This window comes from Setaria italica, chromosome IV (assembly GCF_000263155.2).
Source record: "Setaria italica strain Yugu1 chromosome IV, Setaria_italica_v2.0, whole genome shotgun sequence".
NCBI classification, from domain to species: domain Eukaryota; kingdom Viridiplantae; phylum Streptophyta; class Magnoliopsida; order Poales; family Poaceae; genus Setaria; species Setaria italica.
In genome coordinates this window covers 16148032-16162307 of record NC_028453.1, presented here as the reverse complement: position 1 = coordinate 16162307, position 14276 = coordinate 16148032, and the positions used below count along the sequence as shown (strand labels likewise).

Below are 14276 nucleotides of genomic sequence, written 5' to 3'. Positions count from 1 at the left end.
ATCATCTGCCTCTCACAGTTTGAGACTGCTTGATCACTATGCTACTTTGAGTAAGAAGTGGAACAAAGGTTGATGATTAATACCCTCGTTGTTTTTCGCTACTTGAACTCTGAAAACTTTACTTTATACATTTGAACTTTTGAGCTGTAATAACTGAATTGGGACGTGTAATAATTATCTGAATTTTTGTAATCTCTAGACTTGTCTTCGTGTGAGTATGCTTTGTTTCGATCCAAGACAAGTGGTCTATCGGGTGTATCAGGTGAAACCCGACAGACTACCATTTTAATTGGATTAAACTGACCATTCGCATTTGAGGCAAGGTTGAGTACACTTTAGCCAGATTAGCTTGGGTGGTTCTGCCACATGACCACCCGAGTAGTTGCCTCGGTTGTCATTGGGGCGATCATTGCGATTCTTGTCGTTGCGCTAGCCACTACTCTGGTTGTTGTTGTTCTGGCCTCTGTTACGACTAGACTCAAACCGCTCGATCTCTTTATCTTCTTCATCCGCCTAGGCTCGAATCATAATCTTGAGAGACTTGATATCTTCTGCGCGTCTCCTGCCAAAGACTTGGAACATCCGGCGGTCATAGAGACTGTTGTGGAAGCAATGTATGACATCCTGCTCCGTGATGTCCACAATAGCGGCCTTCTTCTCGAGTTGCTCCTTTGAGGCATGGTTCTAAGGGTATTTCAAAATCATCTCATTTGAACTGGCATTTGCATCATGCTAACCCACATGATAAGTTGAGTGCATCTTTTACCCGTGTGACTAAGTTTTGGATTTCCAAGTATATGTTTGCTAACCCTTTAGGATCCAAGACTCGGTTTTCTTTGTTCCCTCATGTGTAGGTACGGGGATGCGGGTGGAGAACATGAGCTCGAAGGGACTTGATCTTTTGCTTGAGGTGATCAAGACTTGATGGTTCTCCACACCATTTGGATGCCCCTCAAGAGGCTTTTGTACACTTGTATAGTGAGCTTTCCATTCCACACTCTTGTGCTCAGTTGTATACTATTTGCATGTTTTATCCTTATATCATTATGTGAATATAACATGGTAGGCTAGCCACCTTTCATGTTAGCATGTGTGATCATCATGTATATCTTGTCGTGCTAGCTTTGTAATATATATTGGTGGATGATCCACATGAACATCGTGCCATGCTTTAGCTTAGTCTTCGTATTGGGTATGGCATGTTGTTCATTTGGTATCATTTTAGCTTAGTATCTTTGTATAATCCTTTTCACCTTCTTGACATGTTTGCTTGCCCAAATTTTTATTCATAAATGTGAAATCATATTACAATGCTTAAATTTCTCTCATTGGTACCATCATTGCATTGTGTAGCATGAATTGAGCTTTATCTTGTTTTTGAGCTTGCCTTTTCTTTGGGTTGCATTTTATCTTTCTTTGGATTTTCTTGACCTTTTGATGGGAGTTGGAGCTTTTCTTTTGCCCCCTTCTTATAGCTTTTCTTTTGCTAATGCGTCTTTGATTGAGGGGGAGTTCGGCTTGATTCGATGTGGAGTTTTGTCCAAGGACTTGCTTTGGTTTTCGGTATCCGTTTTTGATCTTTTAATTGGTATCACATTTGATCTTTTAGTTGAATTTTATTTTCTTCAAGTGATATAAATTTTTGATCCTTCAATTGGTATCCCCTCTGTGGTACTCAATTGGGATCGTTGGCGGTTCTTCTTTTGCCATGAAGCTTTTCCTAGATTGGTTTGACCCTCATGAGCTTTCTTGATTTTGAGCCGAGTCCCATCTCTTTTAGTATTGCATTGCATTTGTATCATATTTCACCTTGTCCACTTTGCACTAGATGAGCTTCTCCTATATATCCTTAGCATTTCCTTATGTATTTGTGAGCTAGTGCATTGGTTGGTGATTGTGTAGCAATGTGCAACATATGCTCTTGATGGTATTATCATATAACCATGTTGAGCTAAATGCTTTTCTGAATCAAATGATAATCTCGAATAATGAACTCTAAAATTCTTATCACCCATGACTAGCTACCTGTTTATGCATTGCTCTTGCTTGAATGCTAGCTCCATGTTTAGCTTCTACTTGGAATTCATGTTCTTTTCAATTGGATCAAAGATCTAGGTATCATTGCAAATGTTTAGCCCATGATGCATTCCTTGGGGAAGCATGACTTCTTTGTGCCGCAAAGGCACTTCATGTACCTCGTTTTTTTGTGAATTATGAAAAATGATGAAAAGAAAAATTAGTAATTCACCAAGTTACTGTGCTTAATGTTGATAACCTTTCTTGCTTAGTTGTTACATGATGTCTACCAAAAGAAGTAGGCACATGGTTTCAACAAGCCTTGACATGACTTGTGATGCATATGTGGGTGTTTGCAATGATCTCTTGTTGAGAATATATCTTCCTTGTATGAGCTTTGATGCCTTAGTTTAATTCTTGCTTGACTGATTCATGACTAGGTGCTTGCTCATGTGGTGATACTTTTATAAACTGCAAAACTTGTCAACTTGCTTCGTCTTTTGCTTACATCATAATATCCTCTTGATGGCAATGCAATTGCTCTTTATGATCTACATGCTTGTGCATTATCTCACTTGTAGCCTTTGCAAGTGCTTTGTGATATATTTGAGAAGCTTGGTAGGTTGTACACCCATGGCATGCATTTTGTGCTCCCATGTGTATCTTACGTTTGCATTTAAGGGGGAGTCTTGCATTTAATGGGGAGTTTTGCAATTGAGGGGGAGCATGCATTCTTTTGCTCTTGTGCATGCATTTCATTGTGACATGTTTTCAGGGGGAGTGCATGTGTTTAGGGGGAGCTTGTGAGTTTTGTGCTCTCTCTTGCTCTTTTGTCGGTTGTGTAGAGCTGTTACCTCTTCTCGAGGAACCAGCATTTGATTTGATCTTTCGATAGTCACATGATTGGTGTTGAGCCTTATCTGCCTCTTCTTGAGCGATCATGTGTTTCTGATCTTCACATGATTGGTGTTGAGCCCTTTCTGCCTCTTCTTGAGGGATCATGTGTTATTTGTCTCAATTGTGTCGAGCCGTTGCCCATGTCTTTAGGGACCGAGACTTTTCCAAGTTGATTTGGCCTTTGTGATGCTTCTCATGTCGAGTGACTTTAATCTTAGTTTTTACTTGACTTTTGATCACTTGGATGAGATTTTTGGCTTTTGCCTCTCAAACCATTTCTTTGTGCTTGAATGTTGTCAACAAACTCATCAAGGGGGAGATTGAGAAAATCAAGTTGATATGAACCTTGATTTGATTGTGATGAGCGTTTGACAAATGTTGAAATGGCTTTTGATGGTATTTTGGGATTCATCAAGCTTTTGTGTCTCTTGATTGACTCTTCAGTTGTGTTTAGCCTTTGCGCTTTCTTTAAGAACCAAGAGATTTTTATTTAGAGCTTGCATGATCCTTTCTCATATCAAGTGGCCTTGTGTTTGCTTTTACTTCGCTTTTGGGTAATTAAATGAGTTCTCTATTGCTTTCAAATCATCTTTTTTCAATGCACTTATCAAGGAGGAGATTGAGAGACCAAGTTGAGATGTGTCTTGGTCTATTTGTGATGAGTGATTGACTAGATGATTTGAGGCTTTACCGGTTGAGTTCATATTTCATATGTACATGATTATGCTAACGGCTAACTGGATGTGTTGTGTTGTGTGCGTTGTGTTGTGGTGTTTGTGTAAACCATATGTTGTGTGTCGTATCTCTTGGCTTGTGATGTGCAGGTGTAGGATGCGACATGGCGGTTGACGGCATGAGGTGAAGGTCAAGCGAAAGGTTCATGCTGATGTACTAGGGCTGTGAAGGGTGGACACAAGTAGGCTTGGACTAAAGGACCTGAGGAGTTCGGGTGGAGTCATGGGCGATCCACATGGTGCACGGAAGAGCAAGAGTACAGAGACGGTAATGCAAACGGCGTCGGTCGAGTCAAGCAGGATGGAGGCAAGTCGAGTAGGCAGCCCGAGAGCCGGGAGTAAAAGATTTGGAGGTGTCAAAGGCTTGGCGGAGGCTAGACACACGTCAACATCGGTGAGTCACGCCTTGCGGGGCGTGCAAGAGGGTTTGACCAGTTTGGCCTCAAAACCGGGGATGAGTCACGCCTGCGGGGTGTGTATGAGGGTTTGACTGGTTTGGCCTCAAAACCGGGGGACGAGGCCGGTGCGGCTGGACGGCGTTGAGTCGAAGGATGCATGGCACCATCGCAAAGCTTGCGTTGAGGTGAAGCTAAGTTGTGAGGGCACCAGGTTTGTCTGATGAACGAAGAAAAAGTTGGACAGTTTTGCCGCTAGGTGGTTTGGAGTTGTATGCTTCATGTAAGGGGAACTTGGGAAATAGTCAAGTGCCTATATATATTAGAGATGGCTGGTTAGGGCACCCATCCCTTTGGTTGTTTTGGTGGGGGTTTTTTCATTTGTTTTGTGAGAACCTTTGGTAGAGGGAGAGAGGGAGAGAGGAGGGATCTTTGTGTTGATCTTTTTGCCATCCTAGCTTGGATTGTGCTTAGGAGTGGCTTGTAACCGGACATGGTGAAGTAATCCGAATCAATTTCATGCTCAATTGCTTCTCCTTCTCAAGATCTGAAATTTATTTTTTTCCTATTTTCGAAGCATTTTTGGGTGAATTTTTGGATCTCCACAATTTGGGGTGTTTTTATTGGAGCAAATTGGTGCTAGGAGATGTGCAAGAACATCTAGGATGATCCCCTAGCAAATTCATGCACGAGCACCTTGAATTTTGAGATTTCCCAAAAATTCCCTTTCTTGTGCCCTTTCCAAATCCTTTTAATCTGGTGACCAATTCTTGGGGTTTTTGACTTGGGCCTTTGCGAATACCTTTGGTATGTTGTTGTGAGTCTATGGTTCAAATTTCGTGATTTTTGGAGGTCGTTTGATCGAGTTTTTGATTTTTCACTTTCCTCACGAACGCTGTATTTGGAGTTCCGGAATTCTCCGAAGGTTTTCCTGAAAATTTTTGAAAGTTCCGGAATTCTCCGAAGGTTTTTCCGGAAATTTCCGAAAGTCCGGAATTTTTTGAAGGATTTTCCGAACTTTATTGTTGATTTTCAAATTTCTTCTTCTGACACTTGTTTGGGCTCCTTCTTGCTTCTACTAGTCTCAAATTAGGTTCCTAGCATCATTCCTTGGTCCATTAGCTCCTGCATAGCCGAGGTTCTTTGAGAACATTTGAATCAGTTCCTATTCACCCCTTCTCTTATCGCCTTTCCAGTCCTTCACCATGCTTGCGCAGCTGAGTAGTTGAGCAAGGATGTCGCGCAAGCACTAACTGCCCCGTCCAACCATGCGCCATTGCATCTTCGAGCTCCACAAGTGAGAATCTCATTTGTTTTCTCTATAATCCCCTCCAATTTTATGGATCTACATCTGCTTCACCAGAGAGTACTCTACTCAAGTTTATTTCTGTCTGGAGTGGAGTCTATTTCGCCTAGTTGTGGCCATGGCCCCCATCCAGTATTTCTTTAGTGAAAAGTAAATTTCTCGGTGTATTATGCTAGATTTGAGATCCTTCTCTTACCTTGGCCTCTCTAGATCTATCTGCAAGGCTGGCATCTGCATTTGTATGGTCATGGTACATTATGTTCCTTATATCTAAGACAACTGACCAAATACTTATTGTGCAGGGCCTACTACCACGTTCCTATATTGCTAAAATTCAATCACATGTCATGTTATGTAATTAAAGAAGTGATTATCCAGCTCCTTTATTCTTTACTTTATTCAATTTCTTTGTTTGCTTTGTTTAAGATTGAAGTTGACTTTTGCTCCTTTGATGTATAGGCTAAAATATTGAAAACAATTCTTAGGGTTGTGGTACCAAATTCTGATCCTCATGATTTGCAGTCAAGTCCCTTGATTATGTGGCTGTGCAGCCAGCCTCAGCTACAAGCTCAAGTTCTGAAGTTTTTTTGGGAGGCCTAGAAGAAGCTGCAGGACTAAGACAATAAGCGACTTGAAGATGAAGGCACAAGCTTCAGATGTAGCAATGAAAATGCAATTTGAGGAAATTAAGAGTTTGAAGAAAGTAATAAGAGAAACTGAGTATCTCCTTTGTCAACTGCTAAACTTTAGAGGGTAAGGTCAGTGTGTTTCTTAGGCATCTACTCATGTCCTCCTAGCTGCCTATGCTGGTTTGTGAGTATTGTGGTTTGTGCTCATTGTATTTCTAGACCAGCTTTAATTTGTTCTTGGTCAAAGAGATATCATGTGTAGTGGTTTATGATCTCTTAGGGACAATATGCTTGTGCTTGTTCTTTAGTCATGAATAATAATGTGTGAAGTGTGATGAGAAACATTTATTTGTATGTGTGGTATGGAAAGATTATTTGTGTTGTCAATTACCAAATTGATTTGTACGTAATATTAAATTAGATTATATTTTAATTAAGCACTACCTGGGCTACAACAGAAAATAATTGGACCCAAAATTTCGTGGGCCGCCCCCTCAGCTCATTATTTCGTGGTCCTAAACAAAGCTACGACGCTAGCAAATGTTCGACTAAATCCATTAAGAATTGGGCCTAAATAAAGTTACGACGTCAGCATATGTTGCGCTTCATCCAACAAGAATTGGCCCTAAACCAAGTTATGACGTCAGCAATTATTGGGCTCGGTACAACAAGTTGGGCCTAAATATAAAATCTATGACGATAGCAATTATTGGGCTCGGTCCGACAAGAACTAGGTCTAATTCAATCTATGACAAAATAGTTCGTCACAACCGTCATGCTACATGAGACTATTGTCCGACATGGCACGCTATGCAGGAGCCAATTTATGATGACATGTGGGACAAATTTTCATTCGTTATTATCCTAGTGACGCATCGAAATAAGGAACGTCACTAGTCGCGGTTTATGACGCTCGACTAATGACGAAGGGTTTTCATCACTCCCACGTCATAAATCACGGTTTACGATGCAAAAAATACGTTTATGACACTTTTTGGTTCGTCATAGGTCAGAAGATTTCTTGTAATGATTAGAGCAAGCCCGAAGGCACAACAAAATGATGCAGTAACATAGATTTAGCCTAACCATATGAGTATAACTTGATAAAGCACAAGCCATGGCATAGCATACTACGAAAATAGCATAGCAACCATATTATAGATAGGATACCGCCAAGTCGAGTACAAAGCTATACCGAGAGCCGGAAGTTACGTCCCTAACCTACCTAAAGACTAGCTTAGCACTATAAGAATTCAGCTGTAGCCTAGCTCCACTAACCTAAGGATTACAAGAGTGACAAGAGAGGGAGGGAGAGAGGCTTCAAGTGTGGTGTGTGTAGAGGGGGATCTCCTCCTCCTTTTATAGGTGGTTGAGGGTGGTTCCCGGGAGGTATCTCTAGGGAATCTTCTCCCACCGCCATCCTCAGTCAACTAGGCACCACCACATGGAGGATGAGGGTGGGAACTTCCTATCTAGGTTCGGCTGAACCTGGGGTTTGGGCTACCTTGTGGGCCTTGGTCCTTTTCCTCGTGAACCTATGCTGGTTTGGGCTGGTTTGCTCTAGCATGTAGGCCCTCTTATCTGTCGTGTACGCGTCAAGTGTTCTTCAGTGTGTTTCATCCGCGTTTGCGCCCGTTTCCTCTCTTGTACAGACTTGTATCCCTAAAATCACTTAGTTGCCAACACATGTGGAACTAGGTTATTGATAATAAATATGCCAGTAATAAATGTTAGTTTTCCTTGAGTCGTGTGACGGTTGGATTTTTTAATAAGGACTGTCAACAGTGGTCGCGGAAATGTACCACGACTCCTACGTCAGAACCGTGTAACTCAGTCGACCAAAACCATGTAAAAATCAACCATCTAATTCATGGTCAAGCTCTAGGGTATTTAGTGAAAAGAACTTGTTGGTAGACAGAAAAGTCTATTAGAATATCACATGGCACATACTCAAATCTCCTTTCACAGCGGCCTGCTACTCTTATACAATCAGCACCCATTACTATCTGTTAATGAGAGATATGCCTTCTTCCCTCCTTAAACTGGGTGCCCTTGTATATAATGGCAAATACTACAAAAATGATGAAGTCAAGAACTGATAGCCCAACCAGGAGCAGGAAGAACCGTTCAAGGTGTCCATGGTTAATGTTTTTTGTGATCCAGCCTCTGTTCCTTCGCCGACCGGTGATTGCATTGACTGTACTGACTGTCAGCATGCTGACAAAGTTTCCAAGCGAGATGGACGCCATGCACAACGAGCTGCCTAAGCACTTCATGCCGTCCGGCATCTGCCCACTGAAGAAATCTAGCTGGCCTATGTACATGAAGACTTCTGAGGCACCAATCAGCGCGTACTGTGGAGCCTGCCAGAGGACACTCATGGGGCTTGGCTGGTCCGTTGCCACAATATGACGCCGTCGGTAGATCTCAACAACTGCTGCGGCGAGCATGCCGATCAACGCGATGATCAGCCCAGAGCCCATGCGTTGGAGATCGGTGATGCCATCGGGGTTCTTTGTGAACCTTGACGCCATGGGCGCAATGACGAAGCGGTAGGCAAGGACGGAGAGGATCACGCTGATGATGTCAAACACTGACATGCTTGCGGCAGGCACGCGGAACTTGCCAAAGAGGTTGGTGTCCATGGCCGTACCTTGCTCCACGAATGTGGACCCCATTTGGGTGTACTCAAGCGAGTAGATGATGGTGCAGATCCATATGGGGATCAAGCCCAGGATGCACTTCACCTCCTCCACCTGCGTCACCGTGCACAACCTCCACGGATTCTTGGTGTTCCCAGCATGGTAGTCCTCCTCAGTCGCTATAGCTGCCTTATCAAGACACCTACAAATTCCAGGTACGATCGAGTATGATCCAGCTAGATACATATATCTTTCATCCCATTGAAAATTAAGTATATTTTATACAGCTTGAACGGCAAGTACCTGAACCGATCTCTGTGCAAGAGTTTGCGAATGCCTGGAACCCCTGAATCCTCACCATCTTCAACATCATGGAGGTTCTCACCAGGGGGCGTCTGGATGTGCCTCTTGCGGAACGCAGCAGTGAACACCTGGGCCATGCGTGTGAGCGGGTTGCCAGTGGGCTTGTAGTGGCGGTAGTATGGTGTCCCCAGAAGAAAGACAAGAAGCCCAAGTGCAGCAGCTGCTGTGGAGGCCCAGAATCCCCTGACCCACATGCCCTTGTCCTCATAGAATGCCAGGAAGGTGTTGGAGAAGAGGGAGCCGATGTTGAGCGCCATGTAGAAGTAGCTGAAGAAGGCAAGCTTTGAGCCCCGCTCGCTGTTGTCTGAGTCATCGAATTGGTCTGCCCCGAACGTCGCCACTGACGGCTGATACCCGCCTATCCCGAATGCAGTCGTGTAGGCTGACAACTGGAACATCACAATGCCGAGGTGCGATGGTGGTTGGCACGGCCTCAACCCTACTCCATCGCCGCACCTCGACGGCACCACCAGGAAGAACACCGAGGACAGCGACAGCATCACCAAACCCTGCATGTCACAAAGCAAATTAAAGTTAGCATTCACCAATGGCCCGGGTAAGAGTAATAAGAATACATGTGTTCAGAAGAGCAACTTAACCAGTGAATTCTTACCACGATATAGATGACCTGGAACACAATGCAGGTTATGTAGCGGCCCATGTAGGAGTCGCTGAGGAAGGCACCAAAGAGCGAAAAGATGTAGACAGTGCCAGTCCATTTGCTGATGGCGTTGGCAGCCGCGGCGTTCTCCTGACGAAGCACCCTCCGTAGGAACATGACAAGGTCAACAGCAACTCCACCGAATGCCAAGTTCATTAGGGCATAGTTCACTGATGATCACGAAAACAGGTTGCATGATTGTTACTTTGTTAGTGGGGTAACAGAAACCAAATAAACGGTTGTTGCATAAAGACTATATTGCTCAGTGAGTCAGGAGACTTGAGATTCGGGTCCCTGCAATTTTAAGCTAAACAAATATATAATTTAATGGGACTGGGAGATAAGAGGTTTTTTCAAGAAATTCAAACTAGCAAAGCTGAAATAACAGAGGATAGCGTGCACTGTCATGCCGTAGCTAATCAGAGACAAATAGAGAGTGGCGGAAGAAGTTTTTACCAAGCAGTATGGCACTGGTTCTCTTTCCCCCGGTGGTGGCATTAACTGCAGGGGTTCCCCTGAAGTCAACAGTGCCATCTTTAGTGTATAAAGATGGTGTTGTATTTTCAGTCTCGTTGTTCGAAGGACTTGATCCAAAGAACTCATCTTGCAGAGGCTTCACAAAGAGTTCATAAAATAAGTGAGACAATACGTTACATCCAAACACTAACTACCGATAACAGATTTAAAAGAATTGTGCATTAAGATTTTTCTATTCAGGAAAGATAAATAGTACTTTATTTGTTCTGAAAAATTCCAGTGCGCTGTTGCCTAGGATGTTTATATGTTATATGTGGATGTCTGGAACCTGCTGGAGTGGACAATATATATATTGGAACTGAAAAAAGAACAGTCTAATGTCATTGTGGTTTTAATGAAAATAACTAATCATGAAAAGAAAATAAACAATATTTTTGATTCGACTCATATCACAGGTATGAGAAAACGCTATGGTTTGACGTCATTCTTACTGTCATGGATATGCTACTAGTCTTGGGAGACTCCATTATGTTGGGAACCTTTAGTACAAAATTAAGACAAAAGCAGGAAAAATGGTTAGCAACTAATCTGACTTTTTTGCGAGAAACTGATCAGATTAACTATCCTAAATTTCACATTTGATGTGCTGAAATATATAATATTTGCAATACTACCATGTCATTTGTAGAGAAAAACAAAAAGTAGTTCTATATTGACTGATTTGAATAATCCTCCATGAAAAAATATACTAGGTGCCATGAAAATGGGTAATGAACTATCAAGCCATATCTTTAAATTTTCTCTAAAAGGAAAATTAAAAATTTTCCAGTGTCCTTCGAGCATACAACTTAATTTCATCAGATGAGAGGAACAGAAGGATTTCCTTATACTATTTTAAGCAGGTAATAATGGAATAGTTGCGTGGAGGTTGACGTAAATACATTAAGGACAAAGAAAGTAGTAAGATACTTTCTCTGATAAAAGATATTATTCCATTATGATACTTTTACTACCAATGTCTACAAAAATATATTAACTTAAATATGAAGAGCTATTTATATAGTGACGTATTAGGAAAGTAACTTCAATAATTAATAATCTTGTAGTGGCCATCTTGTGTGGTCAATTAACACAAAATTTTAGATGTCCATGACCAGTGATATAAAAAAGTTTGAATTACAAAATTTTAGATGTCAATGACCACAGATATAAAAAAGTTTGAATTACAAAATTTTAGATGTCAATGATCAGAGATAAACAAGGTTAGAATTAGGACTTGGATTCATTTTGAGAGGCAGTTCTTACAGGACTGGTGACGATCTCAATCTCTGAAGTGTCCATCTTGTTAAAATTTACCGACAGAAAAAAAAACATGAGAACATGAGAAAATTTGATCAAATAACCCTCACTTTGGTAGTGTAACTGTAGAGGATGCAATAGTATAAAAGTTATATTCTCCCCCCGGCCCTATATACATATATAAGCATGTCTACAAAAAATATATTATCCTAATTATAAAAACCTATACATTATTAAAGTAAATTTTGCAATTGATAATCTAGTAGTGGAAATCTTGTGTTGCCAATCTATATCAAATTTTAGATGATGATGATCATATGTCAGAATGTTTGAATTAGGACTTGCATTCATGGTTGGAGGAAGTAAAAAAAATTGAGAGGCAGTTGTTACCTGTGCGGTAGTAGTGACAATCTCAATCTTAGAAGTGTCCATCTTGTTAAAATGTGCCAACTAAATAAAATTACATTAGAGCTATTATGTGAAAAGTTGATCAATAACCACCCTCACTTTGTTATTATATATAACTGCAGAGAATGCAACAGTATATGATTTGTATATTTTTATGATATTGCCAGTTCATTAATATATTACTTGGATCATGTATATACTAATGGAAGGAACTCGGTAAATATTCCAAGTTCACTTTTGATTGAAATGGAAAGAAACTGTGTAAATTATCCTAGATTGGCGCTATTTAGTCAAACAATATAATACATAGAGTAGCTGTTACTATATTTTTCACTATATGCTTCTACACATAGAATTGTAGCAATAATAACATATGTAAGGAACCAAGAGTTGAAATTGTTACATGAACCACACGAAATTTTGTTAATATTTGTGCAGGAGTTAGCAAACTGAAATAACAACAAAATCATGTGGACAAAAGTGAAATTCATCAAAATTCCTAACTGTATCAATAACATATGTAAACATATGCCAAGGAGTAGCTAAAGGCCAAAATGAAGGTAAAAGGCATTTTACTTTCTGTTCAAATGTATTTTATAAGTAGGTGGAAGAATCAAGCTAGATATGATGTTCTTACAGGGGTATCAACACACTGAATCTCTGGAGAAGGAAATAAGAACAAAAGAAAACTCAAAACGTGAGATTACAGTACAAACATATTTCTTATGTTTCCTATATTTTGAGCATTAAATTAAAATATGCTTGTTAATCCTGGTATGACAGTTTTTTTTGTGCAGGAAATAATGCCTTGTTTCTTAACACTCAATAATGCTTAGGTGTTGTTTCAACTGAATAGCAGATCGATATAGGATCCCCTTCGTCTATCCAGTTACTGCGCGAAAGTGGCGCGCGAGTTGTAGAATTTTCGTCAGCACGTTGCATACTTGTAGGAGTGTTGAAACAAAAATAATTACATATATTCTCAGAGAAAGTACAAGCGATCTCAGAATCCTGTAGTAGTATCTGATGAGACGGTATAGGACACACCTGGTCCCTGACTCTTGGAGCTGGCAAGCCTTCACTCTACTTACTACACTAGTGCATGGTAATGGTGGACAATTGATGGATGAGGATATAACCTCTTACCTCTCCGATCGGAATGTCCTCCTATTTATCCTGTAACAGCGGCCACTAGCGTCCAGAGGTGACACATCAGACTCGAAGCGCCATGCGTGAAAGGAGATGCCTGCCTGCCGCAAGGCACCCAACAAACGATGACGCTGCCAGGTCAGGCAGACACGCCGATCAAGTAAAGGGAGACGAGACATGCGCCCGGCCGCGAGGGCAGCTTGGCAGCTAGCTAACGTCCGCGAGGCGATCCCTGTGATCTCTCCGATATATACACCGTATATACATCGCAAATGTGCCTGGAAATGGAGTGCAGTACACTCCATATACTTAGCTTGCTGATGCAGCGGCTGGATTTTGTGGTTTACCTACCATCCAACACCGGCCGGTGATGTGTGGCGCCGCCGTGGAAGCTTTTTCGGGCGTTTACAGAAGGAGGAAGAGAACAAAGTTAAAGGTATATATATGACTCGATCACGTCGTCCGAAGCGGAAGCATGGCACGGCAGTGCGCGCAGACCCTTTTGCAACAGTTTTTTGTGCTTTGTAGTGTTGCTGATCACTTGATCAGTTAGTGTGATGCTGATCACTTGATCTTGCTTCTAGACAAGAGCTTTTGGGGAGGATTGTTTCGGAGGAGCAGACGACGACGACGGATCGATACGCAGTGCTGGCGTGGATATGTCTATCATCTTTGTTGATCGCCAGCGTGCGTGCCGTGTATTTCGAGCAAGCGTTCCGCGGAGGGTGTACTTTGCAGATCATCAATCCAGTGTCACTCTGACGTGGTGGCCTCATGTGCCACTAGTGGTCATCACGAAAAGGCAGCGGACCACGACAGTTACTCCTGGATCACGGAAATGGCAGAGATTCATTACGTTGGATATCAGATTAACTGTTAACGGAAGTATGTCTAGTGCTTCATGTTAAAATCAACAGCCTCACCTCAAGTAGAATGATGCCCCACTTTTGTAAAGAGTGAGCAACCTACCTTCGCGGCGTCCGATCTGGATATGCCGCCACTGTCATATCATGACGACATGACCTAGCTCGTCCATCCGATGCACACTTGGTCCACATGAAATTGATTGCTTCATCCTTTTTCTATGGAGCCATCGATCGGCTTCATATTGCCATCCGGCACCACCTCCTATCTCTAGCAACAGCTCCAACAATGAATTTAGGGAAATTGACTTAACGGGTCGTCAATTCACGTGGGCGAACTCTTTACCCAACCCAACCTATGAAAAGCTGGAAGAGCTTTAATGACTACAGAATGGTAATTTAAATACTCACCGGTGACCGTACATGCTCTGGATAGA

General features: G+C 41.8%; 1 protein-coding gene across 1 annotated transcript; it reads right to left on the bottom strand.

Moving 5' to 3' along the window:
- Positions 1-7986: 7986 nt before the first annotated feature.
- On the bottom strand, positions 7987-11461 carry LOC101786852 (protein NRT1/ PTR FAMILY 7.3). Its single transcript, XM_022826093.1, has 5 exons — positions 11426-11461; positions 10100-10256; positions 9596-9813; positions 8923-9491; positions 7987-8821 (listed from the first exon to the last, which is right to left on the bottom strand). The coding sequence occupies exons 1-5, from the start codon at positions 11459-11461 to the stop codon at positions 7987-7989; spliced, it is 1815 nt and encodes a 604-aa protein (XP_022681828.1).
- Between the last annotated feature and the right edge of the window lie 2815 nt (positions 11462-14276).